The 20,816-nt window shown below is 32.9% G+C and overlaps 3 protein-coding genes across 4 annotated transcripts; 2 read left to right on the forward strand and 1 right to left on the reverse strand.

Annotated features, from left to right (window-relative positions):
- The first annotated feature begins 1,456 nt into the window (after positions 1-1,456).
- LOC126655538 (protein DMP7) lies at positions 1,457-2,071 on the forward strand. The gene has a single exon (XM_050349761.1). The coding sequence runs from the start codon at positions 1,457-1,459 to the stop codon at positions 2,069-2,071; it is 615 nt and encodes a 204-aa protein (XP_050205718.1).
- Positions 2,072-4,225: 2,154 nt separating this feature from the next.
- LOC126654444 (homeobox-DDT domain protein RLT2) lies at positions 4,226-16,193 on the forward strand. Of its 2 annotated transcripts, none has more exons than XM_050348300.2 (18): positions 4,226-4,725; positions 5,031-5,510; positions 5,806-5,891; positions 6,881-7,294; positions 7,364-7,453; positions 7,536-7,700; positions 7,797-8,019; positions 8,877-8,977; positions 9,692-9,778; positions 9,873-10,025; positions 10,116-10,271; positions 11,512-11,721; positions 11,808-12,470; positions 12,548-13,108; positions 13,482-14,039; positions 14,265-14,369; positions 14,715-14,978; positions 15,187-16,193. In XM_050348300.2, exons 1-18 carry the CDS (start codon positions 4,566-4,568, stop codon positions 15,994-15,996), a joined length of 5,286 nt encoding a protein of 1,761 aa, XP_050204257.1. In that variant the 5' UTR covers positions 4,226-4,565; the 3' UTR covers positions 15,997-16,193. The 2 variants fall into 2 exon arrangements, with proteins under 2 accessions (XP_050204257.1, XP_050204258.1); XM_050348301.2 differs by having other exon boundaries at positions 5,812-5,891.
- A 154-nt stretch (positions 16,194-16,347) lies between these two features.
- LOC126656339 (uncharacterized) lies at positions 16,348-18,445 on the reverse strand. Its single transcript, XM_050350883.2, has 3 exons — positions 18,229-18,445; positions 17,104-17,489; positions 16,348-16,931 (listed from the first exon to the last, which is right to left on the reverse strand). The coding sequence occupies exons 1-3, from the start codon at positions 18,391-18,393 to the stop codon at positions 16,499-16,501; spliced, it is 984 nt and encodes a 327-aa protein (XP_050206840.1). The 5' UTR covers positions 18,394-18,445; the 3' UTR covers positions 16,348-16,498.
- Between the last annotated feature and the right edge of the window lie 2,371 nt (positions 18,446-20,816).

Below are 20,816 nucleotides of genomic sequence, written 5' to 3' on the forward strand. Positions count from 1 at the left end.
AAGTCCTTTAACGATGAAGTTATAGCTGCTAGCTGTAGCAGTCGTGCGATTAAAGTTAGTATTATCATGGCAAGCGAAGCTAATCTAATTCCCTTTATTTTAAAGGTTGTAATGGATGCCTTCAACGACAACTCTTTGCTTTGTAATATTATCAGTTTGATAGCAAATGACTACTTTAGCTTAATTGAGATGCATACATGTTGTTTTAATAGAAAATCTCATGTGATGGAGACATGTGATTCACTATTGGAGTTTCAATGACGGATCTATGTACCATCAACTAATTATAAAAATTGTTAAAAATACTTTTTGTTTATTTGTAAGATAATATTCTGAAAATAAAAATTTATTTTTATTCTATTTTTTAATATTTGTATTCATACTCTCTAAATTTATAAAAATGCTATATATATTTTTGAAATTGGATTAAAATTATTTTAAAAACGGTTGCAAACTGTGTTTTTGAATGTTTTTTTATGAACTGTTCAAAACCGTTTGAAATTTTTTCAAAAACTATTTAAGAAACAGATTTTTAAAAATAATTATAAATTGTCTTTAAAAAACGTTTGAAATTGTCTACATTTGTTATCTTTCTTGCATAAAAATTCCTTCAAATTCATTTTATACTTGAGGAGTCATGTTCACGATCTTACAATGAACGATACAGATAAAAAAAGTACAATTTTAATCAAATTAATTTACACCATTCATTTTACAATAAACGGTGTAGACTGTGAATGTGACCCCCTCAAGTTCAAAATGAACTCAAAGGACTCCCAAACCTTCTTTTTTTTTTGCTGCAATGAGATTTGGAGCATGAAAGCAACACAAATGAGTAAAAAAATATATAAAAATATAATTTTCATAATATAATTTTAAGGTTAAATTTTACAAATATAATTTTCTTTTAAAGATCCCAATAAATTATGGTAGAATCAGATATTTGTCATAGGCCCATTTTTCATTCTGGACCATTGAGATTTAGAGGGATAGAGTCTGAGGGCAACCCAGCAGCAACAAATTCAAATCCAAAAAGAATACAAATTCAAAAAAATTCGTTAAATGTCATGATATTTTATACTATAGGAATTGCAATTAATTTACTGTTTTTGTTATTAAATATAGATGGAGAGATGTTTTAGTACTAAATTGCTAGTTTAACCCATCACTTAAACAACTTAACAGCCAATTTACTACTCCTTAATGAAACCCCCTAACAATAAATTCACACACTAACCATCATTAATTTACATTTCATTAACTCCTAAAAAAACCAATTTACTATTTTAATCCCCTCTTCATTTTTTGTCACCTTATATAAGGAAAAAAAAACTAAATTTTAACACTTGCACATTATCATTCTAGATACCCATATATCCCTCTAATTTACAAAAAAAAAAATCTCTCGGAATCTCTTCTAAATCTCGATAGTAGGTTGATTCGATTGATCTTCGTAATGGACACTACACCAATTCTTGAACAACCCCTTCTCGAAAATCCAGTAACCCCAATTCAAAAACCGTCAAAAACGCCAACACAAAAAGCAATTAGAAAAACATTTAAAGGAACAACACAATTATCCAAACTTTTACCAACAGGTTCAGTTCTTGCATTTCAAATTTTATCACCAATTTTTACACATCAAGGCCAATGTCACACCTCCACCAGCACAACATTAACATTAGCCCTATTAACAACATGTGCAATTTCTTGCTTTCTTTTATGTCTCACCGATAGTTTTCGCGACGAACGGGGCAAGGTTCGTTACGGAATGGCTACGAGTAAGGGATTATGGGTGATCGACGGGTCGGTGACGCTGTCCGAGGACCAAAATGAGAATTATAAGATGAGGTTTATTGATTTATTACATGGTTTTGCATCTATGTTGGTTTTTGGAGCTGTGGCATTGTTTGATAAAAATGTTGTGAATTGTTTTTGTCCGACACCAAGTGATGAGGTTAAGGATTTATTAGTTGCTGTTCCTGTTGGAGTTGGGGTTGTTTGTAGCATTTTGTTTCTTAAATTTCCTACTAAACGCCATGGAATTGGGACTCCTTTATCACGTCATTAATTAATTAGTATTTCATTTTAGAATATTTATTGTTTTTTACACATATTTAAGAAAAATATAAAATGATACTTTTTTATTTCTTTTTATTCAGCCTTATCGACGATTTTCTTGTAAATTACGTATAAATTATCAGTCATTTATTTAGATAAAAAATAGTAGGTAAATAAGAAATTAAGCTAAATATATTTATAAAAAAGTGAGATTTAAAAGAGACTATGCAGAAAAAGAAAACATTTTATTTTCTTTTAATATAGAAATGAGGGAATATATTATTTTATTTCAAAAGATTGCATAGTGATATTTGAGTATGGTTTGTACAATATAATATCTGGAATTGTTAGCATTAATTTTGTATGTCCGGAAGTGATTTTTGGCGATCTATATTGTAACAATAACCTGCATTTTTATACGAGGATGTATATGAGTTGAGCTGTTGCGATAAATTCATTCAAATTTGTGTTCGAGGCAGATCTTGTATAATACATTCGAGTTTGATTTAAAAACTCGAATTAAAATCATTTCAAGTGGGCCACTTTTTAGCCTACAACGATAAATAAACAAAAAAAAATCAAAATTGGTCAATTAGGACTAACCATAAAAAATTGGATAAGAATTGCATGTTTGAATAAACTGGGGACGATTTAATTTTAGTGAAGATTCACCAACATTACTAATTTAAAAAATTAGAGAAAAACCTTTCAAGAAAATGTCTTATTTTATTTTCAAATTTTATATCCTAAATTTATTGACTCAGACTCAACAAAAGAGTTTACTTAAAAAAGAAAGAAAGAAATTTTATAGATAAATAAATATTTAACAGTAATCTGGAAAAAGTGAGTGGCGCATTTAAAAGGGAAGTGCACTAAAGAGTACTTATTCGTAAGGCGCGTTGTACACAGCCCTGCTTTTTTCGTATGGACAAGCTTTAACTTTTTATTTTCACTGTCCGTAAAATTAATTTTAGAATATTCAGTATTTTAAATTGTGCAAAGAAATTCTTAAGTAGACACTTTTTCTGTACATTAAGCTAACTATTTATTATAACATCTATTTATTTAAATGGTAAAATTATAAAAAGTGCAGCTACCAGCAGTTTTCTTATTATAGCCCATATATTTATTTTACTATAATTTAGAATAATAGATTTAATATAAATCAAGACTAAATTCATTCCAAAATTCTTACCACTTTTGTTAGAAAAGCTTCTACTTCAAAAACTTTATCTTTTCGGACACTATACTTGCCAAATGGAAATTTCCTATATCGAAATTGTTATCTTTCCAATGCCAATACTTATTGGCGCTTGTCAATTAAAAAGGCATGAAAACCAAAATATGGCTAGTATAAAAATTGAAGAATTAATTTTTTTGGAGTAAAAACTTTTTGAATAAAAAAAATAAAATACATAAATCTCAGAATGAGTTTTGTCATAATTTAATTTATTAAATTTTCATTTAAATAAATTTTATCAAATTTTGGTTTTATTAAATTAAATTTAAAAAGTAACATTTAATTTGTATAATACAAATAAAAAACTATAATTTTATTTGCTAATAACATATTTTATCTGATGTACTAGTTAATAATTTTTTTATCAGATTTGTATTTTCTTTGTTTAGTTAAAGTATAAATAAATTTTAATTGATTAACCAAATTAATATCATAAAGTGAAATCATAATAAATTCTTTTATTTATATTATTTGAGAATTTGATTTTTTTTCATTTGCTTTTAGAGTAGTATTGGAAGTAAAAAAAGTTCAGAAAATTAAAGTAAAACTGTAGAACTCAGTTAAAAAGATTCCACTTTTGTCATCATCCTGTAATACTGCTGTCTTGTCGGAGGCTCAAACATAAAATTAAAGTAAAAACTAGTAAAAGATAACGCGTGTACACACGCGCTTCAAATACTTGAATTTTCTCAATTAAAAAACCCCGCAAACCCAACCGCGAAAAAGAAAACGGTTGGATTATAAAAACCTTAAAAACAACAAAATCCAAAAATTCATCAGATCAATCTCACTCTCTCTCTCTTAAATTTCCCAAAAGTATCATTCAAATTGCAAAAAAAATTTAAGTATAATTCATTAAAAACATAAAACAAAAAGAAAAAAATGGCCGCGATCACTGTTGTTTTTGTTCCATCTAATTTCTTAATTTTATTTTATTTCAACTCTTCAAGAACAAAACCAAGAAAAAAAAGAATAATAAAATCTCCAATTTTCTTTTCCATTACTATATTAATTACTTTTAATTCAATTCATACACTCATACATAGATAATAGACTAATAATTTAATTTAATTTTTTCTTTTTGTTTGACGAAAAAGTTTGCCAATCCACGGCCGCATATTTCAATCTCAATCTCACTCCTAATAAACCTAATCAATCATTACAAATCTTCAGAAAGCAAATTCAATCTCTAATTTTGTAAATTTGGGGAGTTCGATCTGTCCATGAGCTGCTGATTTTGATATCTAGGGTTTGTTTCGAAGAAATGGAAGTAGCTGGCGGCCGCGGCGGTGGTGGTGATAGTGCCGGCGATGGTTCGGAGGCGGAGAAGAAGACGGCAGAAGGAGGAGGAGGAGAAGTTAATAAGTCTAAAAGGAAAATGAAAACTGCTTCTCAGCTTGAGATTCTTGAAAAAACTTATGCTGGTTATGTTCTTGTTTTACTTCTTTTTTTAAGTATTTTAAGCTTTGAATAAGTTAATGAAGTTTTAAATTAGCTTACTTGGTTATGTTTTGTTTTGCATTTGAGTTTTTTAAGTGTAATTTTATTTCTTAATCATAATGTATTTTTATTAGTATAGTTATTTAGGTTATTTAGGTTCAAATTAGGATTTAATTTAGCTTAATGCTATTGCTTACTTCTTTTCAAGTTTTCTTCTTTGAATATGTTCTCCTTTTGATGTTTTGGAGTGTTTTGAGCTGATTTGGTATTAAACTTGTGATTGTTTCAGTGGAGACTTATCCATCGGAGGAATTGCGAGCTGAGCTTTCGGTACAGTTAGGGCTTACGGATCGCCAGCTTCAAATGTGGTTTTGTCATAGACGTTTGAAGGACCGGAAGGGTCCGCCAATTAAACGACAGAGGAAGGATGAGTCACCGGCGCCATCTGCGACTCAGGCTGGCCAGGAAATGGGGGTGGAAACTGAGGTTAGAAATGAAGTTGTGGCTATGCATGCTTCGGCGTCTAGTCCGTTTACTCATGGAATGGATTCGAGGCGAGTTGTTACGAGGACTCCAGGGGTGGCTGTTGCAAGGATTTCTACTGATATGTCGGCAATGAAGAGGTATTATGAATCCCAGCAGTCTATTTCTGAGCTTAGAGCCATGGCCTTTGTGGAGGCTCAGTTGGGAGAGCCGTTTAGGGAGGATGGTCCGATTCTGGGAATGGAGTTTGATCCTCTACCGCCAGATGCATTTGGTGCACCTATAGGTAAATTTCATAATTCTATAACTTCTGTTTTCTTTTTCTTTTTTTGTAATGTTGGTAAATGTTCCACGGACTATCTCATTACTAGTATTTATAAGAATAATTTGGTGCAAGCTGCTCAGCTATAGCTTCGTAATCTTGTTTATGGTTTTATGAGCACTCCATCCTTTGCCCAGTTGCATCCTTAAATGCATCTCCCTTTAATCTTCTTTTCTGATTTAATAGCTCGATGTGTAGAACGAATGTGACTTTTAGATGCCCGATATGTGAATTCTGATGATCTTCTTAATGATATTAGGAACAGCTGCTGTGGGGCAGCAGAAGCATCCCGGATGGGCATTGGAGTCCAACTTATATGAGCACCCTGATGTGAAAACTATCAAGGTTTGGCTACATTCTTTTATTTACAGCAGATTCTTATTGGTATATTTCGTTGTGTTTCCATTGCCACCGGAGCCTGCTATTCTCATCATCAAATTTAGGTTTGATACTTAGATGGTGTTTGATAAAACTGAAAATTAAATACTAAAGTCTAAGTGTTGTTCATAATAATCAGTGAAATGATTTAGTGCTCAATTTAATATTTTATTTGATAACTTTAACTATTGAAAAATATTGATGTTTCATTAAACATATTTTATTGTTGCAATTTTTAGTTTGTAATAATTAAAATATGTTATTAATATTTACAGTAATATTTGTATTAAAATATTATATCTCTATAAATATTTAAAGGGGTAAAATAGTCAATAATATTAATAAAGGATATAAAGGTCAAAAAAAGAGTTAATGTATAATTATGGATAATTTATTTTTTAAATTAAAGAAATAAATAAATTTTAAATAAAATAATTAAAGAAATTAACAATTTAATATTTTCAGTAGAAATAAAAAATTTGAATCAATTTTTTCTGATTTAAAATTTGAAGTATTTGGACTTAATTGAATTAATTAAGTTGAATTAGCATAGTTATCAAATGCTATTAATTAAGTAATAAGTTGGGGTTATCAAACACCGCCTTAGGTCCTGATGACTTATATCGGATCACGCACACGCTGGAGTTTATATATAATATTTTTGAGAGTGATCTCCTCTCTTTGGTATGTAGGGATTAGAAAACTCTTGTAGATTTTGAATGTGCTCTGTTTCTGTTTTTAATATTTTTGCTTTTTCTTTTGCTCCTTCCCCTTCTGTTCCTCTTCCCTTGTGAATTACAAATTCTTTCTACCGCCATGTTGGCCTTTCTCCTTCAGCCTTATGATAATTGATTTTATAAACTTTCTTAATTTTCAACACCATGTTATTTTGCAATGTGTATGGTTTCCTACCATGTCTCTATCATTTATAAGTCCCGTCTTCATTTCATCCTCAGACTACAAGGCCTTTACATGAATACCAGTTTCTTCCACAGCAACCAACTGGTAGAGCAGATGCATATGAGAGACTTACCCCATCTTACCACTATAGCTCACCAGCTGACAATCATAATGTCAAGTCAACTGCATTACCCTCAGCACGATCATTCATGCATGCAAATGAGCAAGTAACCTCTGGATATGGTTTTTCAAGTCCGTTGCCGAGTTTGAATCTTATGCCCCAAGAAAGCAGACAGGGCCACCTCTTGCCATCTTCTGCGACAGAATATGATACTGTACTACGAAAAAGCTCATTGACCAATATCGGTGTTGATGCCCACCCTATCACTGCACTGGACAATCCATTCACGCTACCTGATAGAAGGGTTACTATTGATGAGGATGTTTTGCGTATTGAGAGAAAGCGCAAGGTAGATTCTTACTGCATGTTTTGCTGCATACTGTTGAATGTAATATATAACTTATTCAGAGTCTTGCAGAGTGAGGAGGCAAGGATAGCTCGTGAAGTTGAAGCCCATGAGAAGAGGATTCGAAAGGAGCTTGAAAAGCAAGATATCTTGAGGCGAAAGGTTTCACTTGCAATCCATTTGATTTTATCTGCAAATAATGTTTTATGCTGATGGTATAATATTAATTCTGCTGTGTTTTCAGAGGGAGGAGCAGATAAAGAAAGAAATGGAAAGGCATGACCGAGAAAGGCGGAAGGAAGAAGAAAGGTTATTGCGTGAGAAACAGCGAGAAGAGGAGAGGTATCAGAGGGAGCAAAGGCGTGAACTAGAGCGTAGAGAGAGATACTTACAGAAGGAGTCTATGAGAGTAATTTCGGAAACCAGTGGTGCTCTGTTATTCAACTATTTTTATGTGAAGATAATTTTTTCCCCTTACTTTTGTTTTTGATTATTTTGTTAATAGGTTGAGAAAATGCGACAAAAAGAAGAACTTCGCAGAGAAAAGGAGGCAGCTAGGCAAAAGGCTGCTACCCAGAGAGCAATTGCACGTAGAATTGCTAAAGAGTCTATGGAATTACTTGACGATGAACGCATAGAACTCATGGAGTTAGCTGCCTCAAGCAAGGGATTGCCTTCCGCAGTTTCTCTTGACTTTGAAACTTTGCAGAATCTTGATCTGTTTAGAGGTTGGTCATATTACTTCTTTCTAGAACATCTATTTGTATATAAGTAGTGTATTATTGGGCTATGTCTGTATTTTATCATAGTCACTAGTCTTCTTAATGCTTGCAATTTTATTTTTTGCTGTTTAAAATGAGGTGACTGAGAGTTTTGATTGTTTGTGTAGCAATTGGAGGCTGTAATTTCCTGTGCACTCTTTCTATTCTGTGTTCTCTCATTTTATATGCTCTTAAAATTTTGAATATATATGGTTATTCCTTAAAGTTTACTACTCTGATGCCTTTTCAGATGTTCGTATGTTAGCCATTCTGGAAGTGGAATAATTACTTATGAGGCTTTTTTTATATATATATGTACATGCATTCGTATGATGTATGAGGCTAAAATATCATTTTGGAATATTTCTAGTAGAAAATGCTGTTTAATAGTATGATATAAGTGGTAACTTTTTTTATAAATTAAGTTTTGTTTTCTTATTCTAACTGCAAACACAAAAGTAATTTCCTAAATTCGTAGGATAGCATGTTACTATATAATACTTATCATTTGAAATTTAGTTCTATGATTACTATTATCAATCATGATGATAATAGTTTGGCCGGCTTGTTATCACCTGGTCGAATATTTATATAGTGAAGCCTTAGAATTTAGTCAAAATAAACAAACTGTAGGCCTTGTTCAGCTATTTAAATGAGTTGCTGTCAGCTGATGTTGAGCTTTATTGACCTTTCTCAAGTGTTTTATAACTTGGAGTCAGAATCTTGTGCAAATACACTTCTTTAGCACTTTTTATATGTGATTCCAAGTAGCATATTTCAATGTGACCATATGAAGCTGATGCTTTATGTTCTATTGTTTATAGATAAGCTGGTTGAGTTCCCTCCAAAATCAGTTTTATTGAAGAAGCCATTTGCAATTCAACCTTGGAATGATTCTGAGGAGAATGTTGGGAATCTTTTAATGGTGAGTTTCATTGATTTTGAATCTTGCTTTGTTCTGTTTTACCTGATTGGGAGCTGATATTTGCTGAGATGAGCATGCTACATGAAGCATATTTCAATTGAACATGAATGATTGCTTTTGTATTCTTTCTATAGAAGCAGTGACTTACTCCTTGTAATCTCCTTGGGTGTTTGTCATCTTATAATGGATGCTTGTAATTTCTTTAGAGTAATGATTGGAAATGGAAGAATGCAGCTTTTCTTTAGAGTGACAGCTTTTGCTGCTAACTTCTGCAAGGACAACTTTTTGCTCTTAGTGAGTGCAAATGTATGCCATTTGCTTATAGGATCAAAAGTCATTCACATTGGGGGTACGTCGTCTTCTGTTGAGTTGCTTACCATTGGGGTCTTAGCAGGTGGCATTTGAAAAACTATTTATTTAATCTATATATATATATCTTAACCGAAAAATCTTGTGAAGTGAGACTGTAGTAACTTAAAGGGTATCAACAGAATGTGGTTATGCATTTTATGCTATGACATAATGAGTTTCAGTAGCTTTGTTTTCTTGACTATTTGGATGGAACTTTTTTCTTGTCCACAGATTTTCTTAGCTTTCATTTATCTAAAGTTGCAAGCATTAAGATTATCGTGACATCATAAATACCGATTGGTTATATCTTTTTTTCAATTTTATCTTATGTGTAAGCTCATGCAGTAAATTGCAAATTTACAGGTTTGGAGGTTTTTAATTACCTTTACGGATGTTCTTGGGTTGTGGCCATTCACTTTGGATGAGTTTGTCCAAGCTTTTCATGATTTTGTAAGGATCTTTTTGATATTGTTGAGTATTTGGATCCAGGATGTCTTAAAAATTTGGTGCCTTTCATTTAGATTTTCTGATCCTCTTCTTTCAGGATCCAAGGCTATTAGGTGAAATTCATGTTGCTCTTTTAAAAACCATAATTAAAGATATTGAAGATGTTGCAAGGACACCTTCAACTGGAATTGGGGCAAATCAAAACAGTGCTGCCAATCCTGGAGGTGGTCATCCACAAATTGTTGAAGGGGTAAATCTGGCTTATTATCTAATAATGTGGGAACTTCATATTTTTTTACTTTGGTGCTTTTTTTGAAAATTGTTCTGATTTTTTGTGTAGGCGTATGCTTGGGGTTTTGATATACGTAGCTGGCAGCGTCACTTAAATCCATTAACATGGCCTGAAATATTGCGACAATTTGCGCTCTCTGCTAGATTTGGGCCACAGCTAAAGAAAAGAAATGTCGAGCCAGGATATGTCCGTGATGAAAATGAGGTGCTTCTATTTTACTCCTTTTTCTGATCTCAGTGCAGAAATTGTTATGTTTCCAGCAGGCCAAATAAAAATGAAAAAAGGATCATTTTACCCCCTCAACTTGGCACAAAATATCAAAAACATCCAAAGTAGGAAAAAAGTGATATTGGCACAAAATATCTAAAACGTCCAAAATAGAAAAAAAAGATCACTTTTATCCAGAACTTGGCAAAATCTGGTCAAAACCCCCCCTCCCCACTCTTTCCAAGAGAGTGAGACACACTCTTCGGTTTTGATAGTAGTTTCTTTTTCCTAGGTGGTTTTTGATACCTAATAATTTAAAAAAAAACATTTTAATCGTTTAATTTAAAACTATATATAACAAATTAAACTCCAAATTTTATATTTTAAAAAAAAAAAATTAAAATTTTTAATTTTTTTTAAAAATTAAAACAGACCCGTGGGTCTGTTCTATGAAGAAGAACAAACGCAAGGTGAAATCGAAAAAAAAAATGATTTTTTTGGAAAAAGTTCAAAAAGACCCCTAGGTTAATTAGGGGTTAATTATGATTAATTAAGTATGATTAATTAGAGTAAATTATAATTAATTAGAAACCCACTCTCCAATTAAGGTGCCATGTCAGCATAGGGGAGGATTTTGAGCCGCTTTTGCCAAGTTCGGGGAAAAACTTTCCAGATTTGGATGTTTTTGATACTTTGTACCAAGTTGAGGGGCTAAAGTGATCCTTTGTTCAATAAAAATTATATTAACTTTTTTTTTCCTAATTTTAGACATTTGTTTTACAAGTTCTAGTCAGGTAAATAAAAATCTTCTGCTTAAACTTAACCAATAATGTCTCATGTATCATAAACCTAAAGCTACTGGTGGTTTAATGTATGACTTTTCTGGAACAAACCAAATTATGAATGTACCTTGAGCATCATTTTGTATGTCACTTTTACCAGGATTTCTGGGATGAAGTGAATCCTGATTTGGTCAAAATTCAAGGTTTTCCCTTTTTAAGGATACAAATAGTTTCAGTTAGATGATTTGTTGCCTCTGTGCAGAAATCATTGGCTCTAGGTTCTGTGTTTTGCATGCATCTCTTTACTAGAAATGATTTGACATTTTGATTTATTCTGAGAAATAACATACAATAGTATCTTAAAGACATGCTGTACTATGTGGAGCATGATTTTTGTTACATTTTCACTTCCTAGTAGAGGTATAAAGTTGTTCTTCTTTGGTGTTAAAATGCAGGGTAATGATGGTGAAGATGTAATTACTAATTTACGCAATGGAGCAGCAGCTGAGAATGCGGTTGCTATAATGCAGGAAAGGGGATTTTCTAATTCACGCAGATCTAGGCATCGGTTGACACCTGGTACTGTCAAGTTTGCAGCATTTCATATTCTTTCTCTTGAAGGAAGCAACGGTTTGACAATATTAGAAGTTGCCGAAAAGATTCAGGTAACTTAAATTGCTACTTTTCACACACACATGTCCATTTGTAAAATTGACAATATGGACTCATTATATTTAACTATTTTTGGAAGAAATCTGGACTAAGGGATCTTACAACAAGTAAGACACCGGAAGCTTCAATTTCTGCTGCTTTGTCAAGAGACTCAAAATTGTTTGAGAGAACGGCTCCATCAACATATTGTGTGCATCCACCGTATAGGAAAGATCCAGCTGATTCAGAGGCAATACTTGCAGCAGCAAGAGAAAGAATCCGGATTTTTAAAAGCGGTATTGTAGATGGAGAAGATGCTGATGATGCAGAAAGGGATGAAGATTCTGAAAGTGACATGGCAGATGATCCCGATATTGAAGATTTAAGTACTGACTTGAACCCTAAGGCGGAGCTTCGCAATTCTCCAGATTCAACTAAACTCGGTGCAAAAACTTTGTCTGAAAACGGAAATGAGAGTAGTGATGTCATTAAAACTCCCCAGGTCCGGCTTCCGGGTGATAGTTTATCTTCAGTGCATTCTGACTGCAATATCGATGTAAAAGGCATTTCTGATATTACTGGAATACTCATTAACGTCAAAGAAGAAGATGCAGATATTGATGAAAGCAACCTTGGTGAACCATGGGTTCAAGGACTAATGGAGGGTGAGTATTCTGATCTGAGTGTTGAGGAGCGCCTTAATGCACTTGTTGCATTGATTGGTGTGGCAATTGAGGGGAACTCAATCCGAGCTATCCTTGAGGTATCACTACCTTTTCCTTCTGGTAAAATTTCTAAATTAATCTATTTGTTTCTTGTTTTGAATTTATGGCTTTTCAGGAGCGCTTAGAAGCAGCAACTGTTCTAAAGAAACAAATGTGGGCAGAGGCGCAGCTTGATAAACGGCGTATGAAAGAAGAGTATGTGATGAAAATGCACTACTCATCATTTACAGGAAGTAAGGTGGAACCTAACCTTACAATGTCTACACCAGAGGTTAGGCAAAGCCCATTGGTTAATGTTAATGAAAAAAGTGGTGAGATGTCCGGGAATGCTGTTACTCAGCAGGAACAGTCCATTGATCTTCGGAGCGAGATGAATTATCTTAATAATATGCCTTCTGGAGGAAACCTTCAAATGCAAGATCTCTCCAATGGCCCAGATAATCTTCTATATATGCAACAAGGACTTGCTACAGATAAGTCTCGCTCACACTTTAAATCCTTCATTGGTCATAAGGCAGAGGAGCTGTATGTATATAGGTCATTGCCTCTTGGTCAGGATCGCAGACGTAATAGGTACTGGCAATTTACAACATCTGATTCTTGCAATGATCCTGGCTGTGGCAGAATCTTTGTCGAGTTACATGATGGTCTTTGGAGGCTTATAGATTCTGAAAAGGTAGATGTTTATTCCTAGTCAGTGACTCAATACTTTTTCTTTGCAAGTTCAGAATCAACATGCTATTGTAAATGTATATCGTGTGTGCATTTCTGCATGGTGCTGTATCTGCAATAGTTATGGTTGTGGCACACATTTCTCTTTCCTTTTTGTGCCAGAAATTTTAATGGATGCAAAAGAAAGAGATGTCTGCCACGTGCAGTACTTGTCTTTTGCAGGACTAATATAGTAATTGTAAGTTTGTAACCTGTTTACAATGATAGGTGCATCTCCTCCTTCTAATGATGTCTTCCTATTTTTTTTCCTTCGCCATTTGTTTACACTCACACACTTTTATCTGCTTTGTTATCATTATGTCTAAATTTGGATGCAGGGATTTGATTCGCTATTGACATCCTTGGATGTACGTGGGGTTAGGGAAGCTCATTTGCTTATGATGCTACAAAAAATTGAAATGTCGTTTAAAGCAGCTGTCAGGAAAAGGATGTCAGGTGCTGTGATAGAGAGATACACTGGGGTTACTGCCAAATCAGAAGCTGTCGAGATGGTTACTGGTGCTGATAGCCCAAGCAGCACTCTATGTGTTGCAGATTCTGACATGTCCGAAACCTCAACATCTTTTGCAGTTGAGCTTGGAAGGAATCAAACCGAGAGGAATCACGCCTTGAAGAGATATGAAGATTTTGAGAAGTGGATGTGGAAAGAATGTTTTAATTATTCGGTATTATGTGCCATGAAGTATGGGAAGAAAAGAAGCAGCCAACTACTTAGTGTTTGCGATTACTGCCATGAAATTTTATTCGCTGAGGATGACCAATGTCCTTGCTGTAGGACATGTGAGAAACTGAGGGTTGGTCTTGATTATGATTGGCAGACATCAGCTGTTCCATTGAGGATTAAATTGCTTAAAATGCTATTAGCTATGATCAAGGCAAGTGCTTTCTTTTTTGTGTTGCTTCCGGATTTGATTGTGTATAATATTATGAATCTGTGATTGGCCAGTTAAAACTTTTACTAGAAACCTTCCTTTTCTTACCATAATCCTCACTTCATACTAGCTTACTTTGTTCACACCCATTCCTTATAAGAAGCTAAGCAGAAGATTGAGTTAACCATTGAAATGTAGCCTACATCATTTGAGATTGTGGTTTTGCAGGTTTCTCTTCTGCCCGAAGCTCTTCAACCTGTTTGGACTAATGTTTATCGGAAATCATGGGGTATGAAACTGCAACACTCATCGTCAGTTGAAGACTTGCTTCAGGTTTATGTTGTCTTTTATTATAATCATTTTCCACTTGTTTCATTTTTATTTACCTGTTTTAGTTTTTCTACACTTGAGTTGAGCTATAAACTAAATGCATTCACTTCTCTAATTTTGGATTTGGGTGCAAAATGACCTCACTTTGTTCATGGAAGTCGTCATGGTGTTGTTGATTGCATTAACATGTCAAATTTATTTTTTATGACATTCTTAGAAGTTAATGGATAATTTTTTCAATTTACCATGACAAGATTTTGTGCAAACTGTACATACCTTTCTGCTCCTCTGCTTCTCTTCCACACACATTATTCTTTTCGAGTATAACATATGCTAATTCATCCTCAGATTCTAACATCTTTGGAGGGTTCTGTTAAGAGGGATTATTTATCCTCAAATTTTGAAACGACCAGTGAACTTCTGGGGTCGAGTCATCCGTCTGGAGATGCTGCTTATGGTTCTTATCAAATAGAAAATGTTCCCGTACTTCCATGGTTACCACGAACAACGGCAGCAATAGCTTTAAGAGTCATGGAGTTCGATTCATCCATTTCATACGTACTGCATCAAGAGGTGGAGTCCCTGAAGGAGAAGGGCAATGGAGACCTCATTGTAAGTTGTCAATAATTGTAACTCATTTCTAAATGGTTTGGAATGTCAGTCTCTTTCTCATGCTTATTTTTAAAAAGTGATGTGCCTTTTAAGTAAAAGCTGCTATCATAACCTCTACTTATTAGTCATTACTAGTAAGTGATGCATTTATCTCAAAGCTTTGCTTGAAGTTGGATTTATGTATTATTTTGTTCATTTTCTTATTCAGAATCGTCAAAAGTATCCTCCGAAGTTTTCCATTGTGAAAAGCCCGCAAGATTATGAAGCCATTGAAACACCTCAGAGAGCTGGGTTATTTCAAGAAGATAATTGGGCAGATGTAGGGGTTAGTTCGGCTGGAATCACCCGTGGACAGGGAAGCCGAGCCCGAGGTCGAAGTAGTACCAGTTGCACAAAGTCCCAACCAAGGGGGGTTGGTTCTAGGTCAGAAACAAGCAAGAGAAGTATAACCGCAACCAATAACAAATCGGGGCAGATATTTTCATGGAAAGGGAAATCGCGTGCAAGAGGCCGTAAGCGTGGTCGTCGCACTGCAAAAAGTAGGCAAAAGCCGGTAAAGAGAGCTATGGATGTTGCTGCTCAGACGAGCATTGCTAGAGAATCAATCTATCGGAAAATACCGACGAATTTGGAAAGGGCTAATTGGAATGTAGATGAAACAAGATTCCAGTTACCCGAGGCTCAGAATCTAAGCAGTTCCGAAAGATCAGAGTATGATGATGAAAATGGTCAAGCTACGGGAGATGAATATGATCACTTGGTGGCTGATGATTATGCTGTTGCTTTTAATGGAAAGTCGGATGACTTACTGGGAAGTGATTATATTTTGGATCCCAATGAGGAAGAGGAAGACGATGAATATGAAATGGATGTAAATGACGATGATCAAGTAGACATGGATATCGAAGGATATATAAACGGGGACTCTGATGACGACATAATCAGGGATGGGAATGAAGAACAGAATGGGGATCCAGACGAAGGCATTGAATCTTCGTCATCAGGTTTCAGCGATTAGCGACGATTCGAGCATAGAGTATTTTTGAAGCACAAGAAAGCTGTTTCAAATTTGTATTTTGTAGTCTTCTACATATCATCCTTATGTAATTGTAGTTCATGTATTTATAGAAGAAAATGTAATTTGTGCATAGCTGATAACATCTTCCATGTTTTGGAAATTAATCATCAATCAATAGTCTCCTTTCAACTTTTAAATGTTGAATCATTGTTTTCGAAACCGGACTGTTGCTATCGGTATTGGCCATCGGTTAATCAGTTTAACAAAAAAAAATTATATTTATAAAAATATATAATCAAAATAACTCTATATAAATTTTAAACTTAAATATATACATAAAATCTGATATTGGATGCCACAAACCTTAAAACTTCACATACTATCCAAACTGAAACTCTCATGATCTAACTGCTAAGTCACATAAATTTAAAAACCACTTCATAATATCTCATTCTACTTGTATTCACAAAAAAATGTCTGCCCCTGAAGTTAGTTGATCTTATCAAGTAAGAAGCTTTTTGATTCCTGCTTTCTGTTCTAATGTTAGTCTAGTCGGGAACTTGATGCTGAACTTAATCCTCAGATTTCCCTTCTTTATTGGGTCTTTATGGGGCATCCCTTCTTTCCGGATAACCTCCTCGTAACTCGGACTAATCACATCGTTAACTGGAATCGATAAATTCCGTCCATCTAAGTGAGTCAAATGGACAGTGTAACCCGTCAAGGCTTCAGTTAACGAAATCTTTTGAGTAATGATCAAGTCATTTCTCTCACGAGTGAACACAGGATGCGGTTTTTCTTCTAGTATGAAGATAAGATCAGCCGGTATGACATTTGGATACTTATTCCCTTTCTCCGGTATGGTAATTTTCGTGCCCTTTTTCCAGCCCGGCTTTACGTGAATTTCTGAGACCTCCTGCACGTTCGTAGTCTTGCTGTTTTGGAAAAGGATATGTAGATATCGGCAAGTTAGGAGATAACTTCAACAGCAAGTAAATTTGACTCTGTATGGTTGTGCATTCAGTTCAAACGGAACCATTTTATAAAAACACTATAGTTTGATAACCGTAAAAAGATTTAACCCGGAAAAAAGTAGTGATCACTTACCCCTTCGCATCAACAATCTCTCTAGAAATCTGCAGCTTCTTAGTAGCCCCATTGTACAGCTCCTCAAGACTACAAAGCATTTTACTCTCAATGTGAGGATCTTTTCTAGGGCCAGTCTGATGCATTGATCCTCTTCCTCCTCCACCAATAGACCCAAATATATCATCATCAAATATTCCATTTGCGAAAAAACTTGATCCTCTATTGGCTCCGAACGAGTTTGAATGCCCGTAAACATCAGCAAAGATAGAATCTGCTCTACGGTAGTTGAATCCGAACGATGAAGGAATATCTCCAGCAGTAGGATCAGGGGGTGGAACTTGGCCTTTTAGACCCTCTTCACCATATTGGTCATACACTTCTCTTTTTTGGGGATCACTAAGAACCTATAAGGAAACTATTCAATTTCAATTTTCTTTTAAGCAGATTTCTCAAACTTTTGCTATGGTCTATACAATTAATATACATTAAATACTATACTGCACGGAAACTTATCGATCCTTGCCTATAGACATTTCATTTTCCTTTCAAAACACACTATATTGCACATAAATTTGACGGATTCTACATTTTAGCATGCCATTTTCCTTTCAAAAGACACTAAAATTTATCGAGCCCTGCGTTTCGTAATTTAATTTTCATTTTTGAAACCCTAAAACTTTATATTTTTAGTCTATTCTTATACAGAGTAAAGTCTCAAACTTTACACTTATAAGTCACAGAATATAGCAAAAAAATAGTGTGCTAGCCACAATGGTAACACTGAGCAATATAGGTAGCACCAACACTTTATTCTTTTAAAAAAGTCCCCTTGCGAAACATTTTGGACATTTGATGTTTCGGACATAAAACTTGGTTCTTTACATAACACTGTTTTACTGTGTACGCATCAAATGTATAAGTGTCTCATTTTTCCGTGTCCGTGCAACCTATTAAAACAGAGAAATTATAATAATCTTATGACTGCTACTCTAAATTCTACACAACACATAAAAACCAATCAAATTTGAAATTCTAAAGTTTCATACTCATTTTGACACTAACAAAAACAATAAAAACCCAGAAAAACCTAAATACAAAAACCAAAACCAAGAATATTAATAACAAATCAAATTATAAATTTACCTCATAAGCCTCAGAGATCTGTTTAAACATGGATTCAGCTTCCATTTTGTTAGTGGGGTTCTTATCAGGGTGCCATTTCATAACAAGTTGTCTATAAGCTTTCTTCAAGTCATCATCTTTAACATTTTTATCTACTTTTAAAATCTTATAATAATTCATCCCCATATTTTCTTATAAAGATTAAATTTTTTTGCTCAAAATTAACTTATTTAGCTCATAATTTTTATTGGGTATTTTCAGTGGCGGAACCAGGAATTTTTTCCAGCCCGGGCTAAATGACATATAATTAATGTATGATAAATATCATTTCGCATAAAATCTATACTATAAAAAACAACAACATATGTTACATAGCAAATAATTTAGAGAAAATAATGCCTTGTATGTTTTTTAGATTTGTACAAGGTTTTGCGTTTACTAATTTTTTATTTTTGCAAAATACATGACGATTTATTAAAATTTACCGAATAATCTACTAAAATCTACCAAAAGCGTATCTTTGTAAAAATAATATATTAATTTTTGCAAAAAAAAAAATAGAACGCACTTTTACAAACAGTGAGCTGGAAATTATATTTTTGTAAAAATAATAATAATATATGGTCTTCGGTTGATTTATTTTGATCAGTTTTTCTCAAAGTAAATTTTTTAAATATTCAAAAAAAAATCAAATAGAAAAATTCATCGATTATGGATAAAATAAAATTAGTAATCAATAAAATAAAATAAAATGACAATAATTGAAAAAATTAATTATAGTAGTCTAATCAATTGTTTGATTTTACATAATAAATTAATTTAAATAACCTAAAAATTTACTTTGTATAGTTATTATGAAACAATATAGATATATAAACTAAATCAATTTGAACTAATAAAATAAAAAAAGAAAAAAAAACCTACCCAAATTGGAGGGGAATTAATTTAAAAGAGAAAAGATTAGAAAATTACTAAAATTGATACTTTTTGGTTAAAAATATAGAAATGTTAACATTAAAGAAATTGAGGATTATGTTAAGTAGTTTAAAAAATTTGGTTAAAAAAATGGAGAACTAATAGAAATTAATTTTTAAGAATTATGTGTTGGGTGTTATAATTTGAGAAAAGAAATGTGGGTAATGATGGAAATTAATAGCATAGTAATTGACTAATTGGTTAGTAAACTCGGTAAAGTAAGCCCTTTCAAATTTCAAAGGAAAGTGATTAAACGACATTTCGTTTTGTTCCTCAAAAAGTAAAACCTAAAAGAATCATAATTTCCCACGTTTTTCCTATCTTCTTCCTCAACAAATACAGCCCAGCGCCGTCAGCCATGGCTGAAACTCAACAACTTCACGCCTGCCTTCGATGCTTACACCTCCGACTCTCGATTTTCCGACGGCAGCCATGGCTCAAGCCTACCCTAGCCTGAACGTGGTTCCGCCCCTGGGTATTTTATAAGAGTTTGATCATGATGGACGTGGTAGAGGTGGTGTAATGTTAGCCTGTGATATTTATATTACACTATACACTCTTGTTTTTGCAGTTTTCATTTCATGGGAGTCTTTGGAAGATTCTAGAAAGAATTAAGCTGAGAATGTTATTGTTGGAGTTAGTCAATTAAGTTAAAAAAATTAATTATAAAACTCAAATTAAATTTAGTTGTTAAATTTATATTTTTAATATATGTAAATAAAATTATATTATTATAAAATTAGATTGAATTAATTAAAATACTGAATTTTGTAAAAGTATAATTTTCAATTTATATTTATGATAAAATCAATTTTAGAAATAAATAGAAATTTAATATTTTTAATTAAGTTTTTAAATTTAGTAGACTAATACAATAAAAAATAATTATATTATTTAATTTAAAAATAATAAATAATAAATATAAATCATGCTATATATGAATTGTTATAATAATTTGTTCTATATTTTCATAGGTCAGACTCACACGATCATTCCCATGATTGATTGTTTGGGACCATCTGATTGATCTTATGGATTAGCTGGTGACCGCTGCTGTCACAATGGCATCACCAACCCGTCACTTTTATTTATTTCTTTAAGTAAAATAAAGAACAAATACAATAAATTAGGCAAAAGGTTTAAAAAAACCTCAACTTTTCTTCAAAAATACATATCAACCTTTTTATTTTTTTGGACACAATTAAGCCCTCTTACTTTTAAAATTGAACAATTAAACTTTTATTGTTTCAAAATCGAACAAATGAATACTTTTAACTTCTTTTTTTGACACTTACCCCTTCCAATTTTGATAAATATTTTAACATTTAAATTATTTTTGAACATTTTTTCTATATGATTATGAGAGACATGTCAATTATTAACGAGTGTTTCTAATGTTGTTTGAAGAAAGGGGTTATTTGTTCTATTTGAAAACAAAGAGGGCTTAGTTGCACTCAAAAAATTAAAAGGATTGATTTATATTTTTTTAAAGACTGAAGATTTTTTGTACCTTTTGCCAATAAATTATTAAGACCATCGTCGAATATGACGTTTCGAAATTTTTAGAGGATATAAGACAACCACAATTAGCGAGTAACAATTTTATTATTTATGATATGTATTTTTTTATCTAA

This window comes from Mercurialis annua, linkage group LG7 (assembly GCF_937616625.2).
Source record: "Mercurialis annua linkage group LG7, ddMerAnnu1.2, whole genome shotgun sequence".
Lineage (NCBI taxonomy): Eukaryota > Viridiplantae > Streptophyta > Magnoliopsida > Malpighiales > Euphorbiaceae > Mercurialis > Mercurialis annua.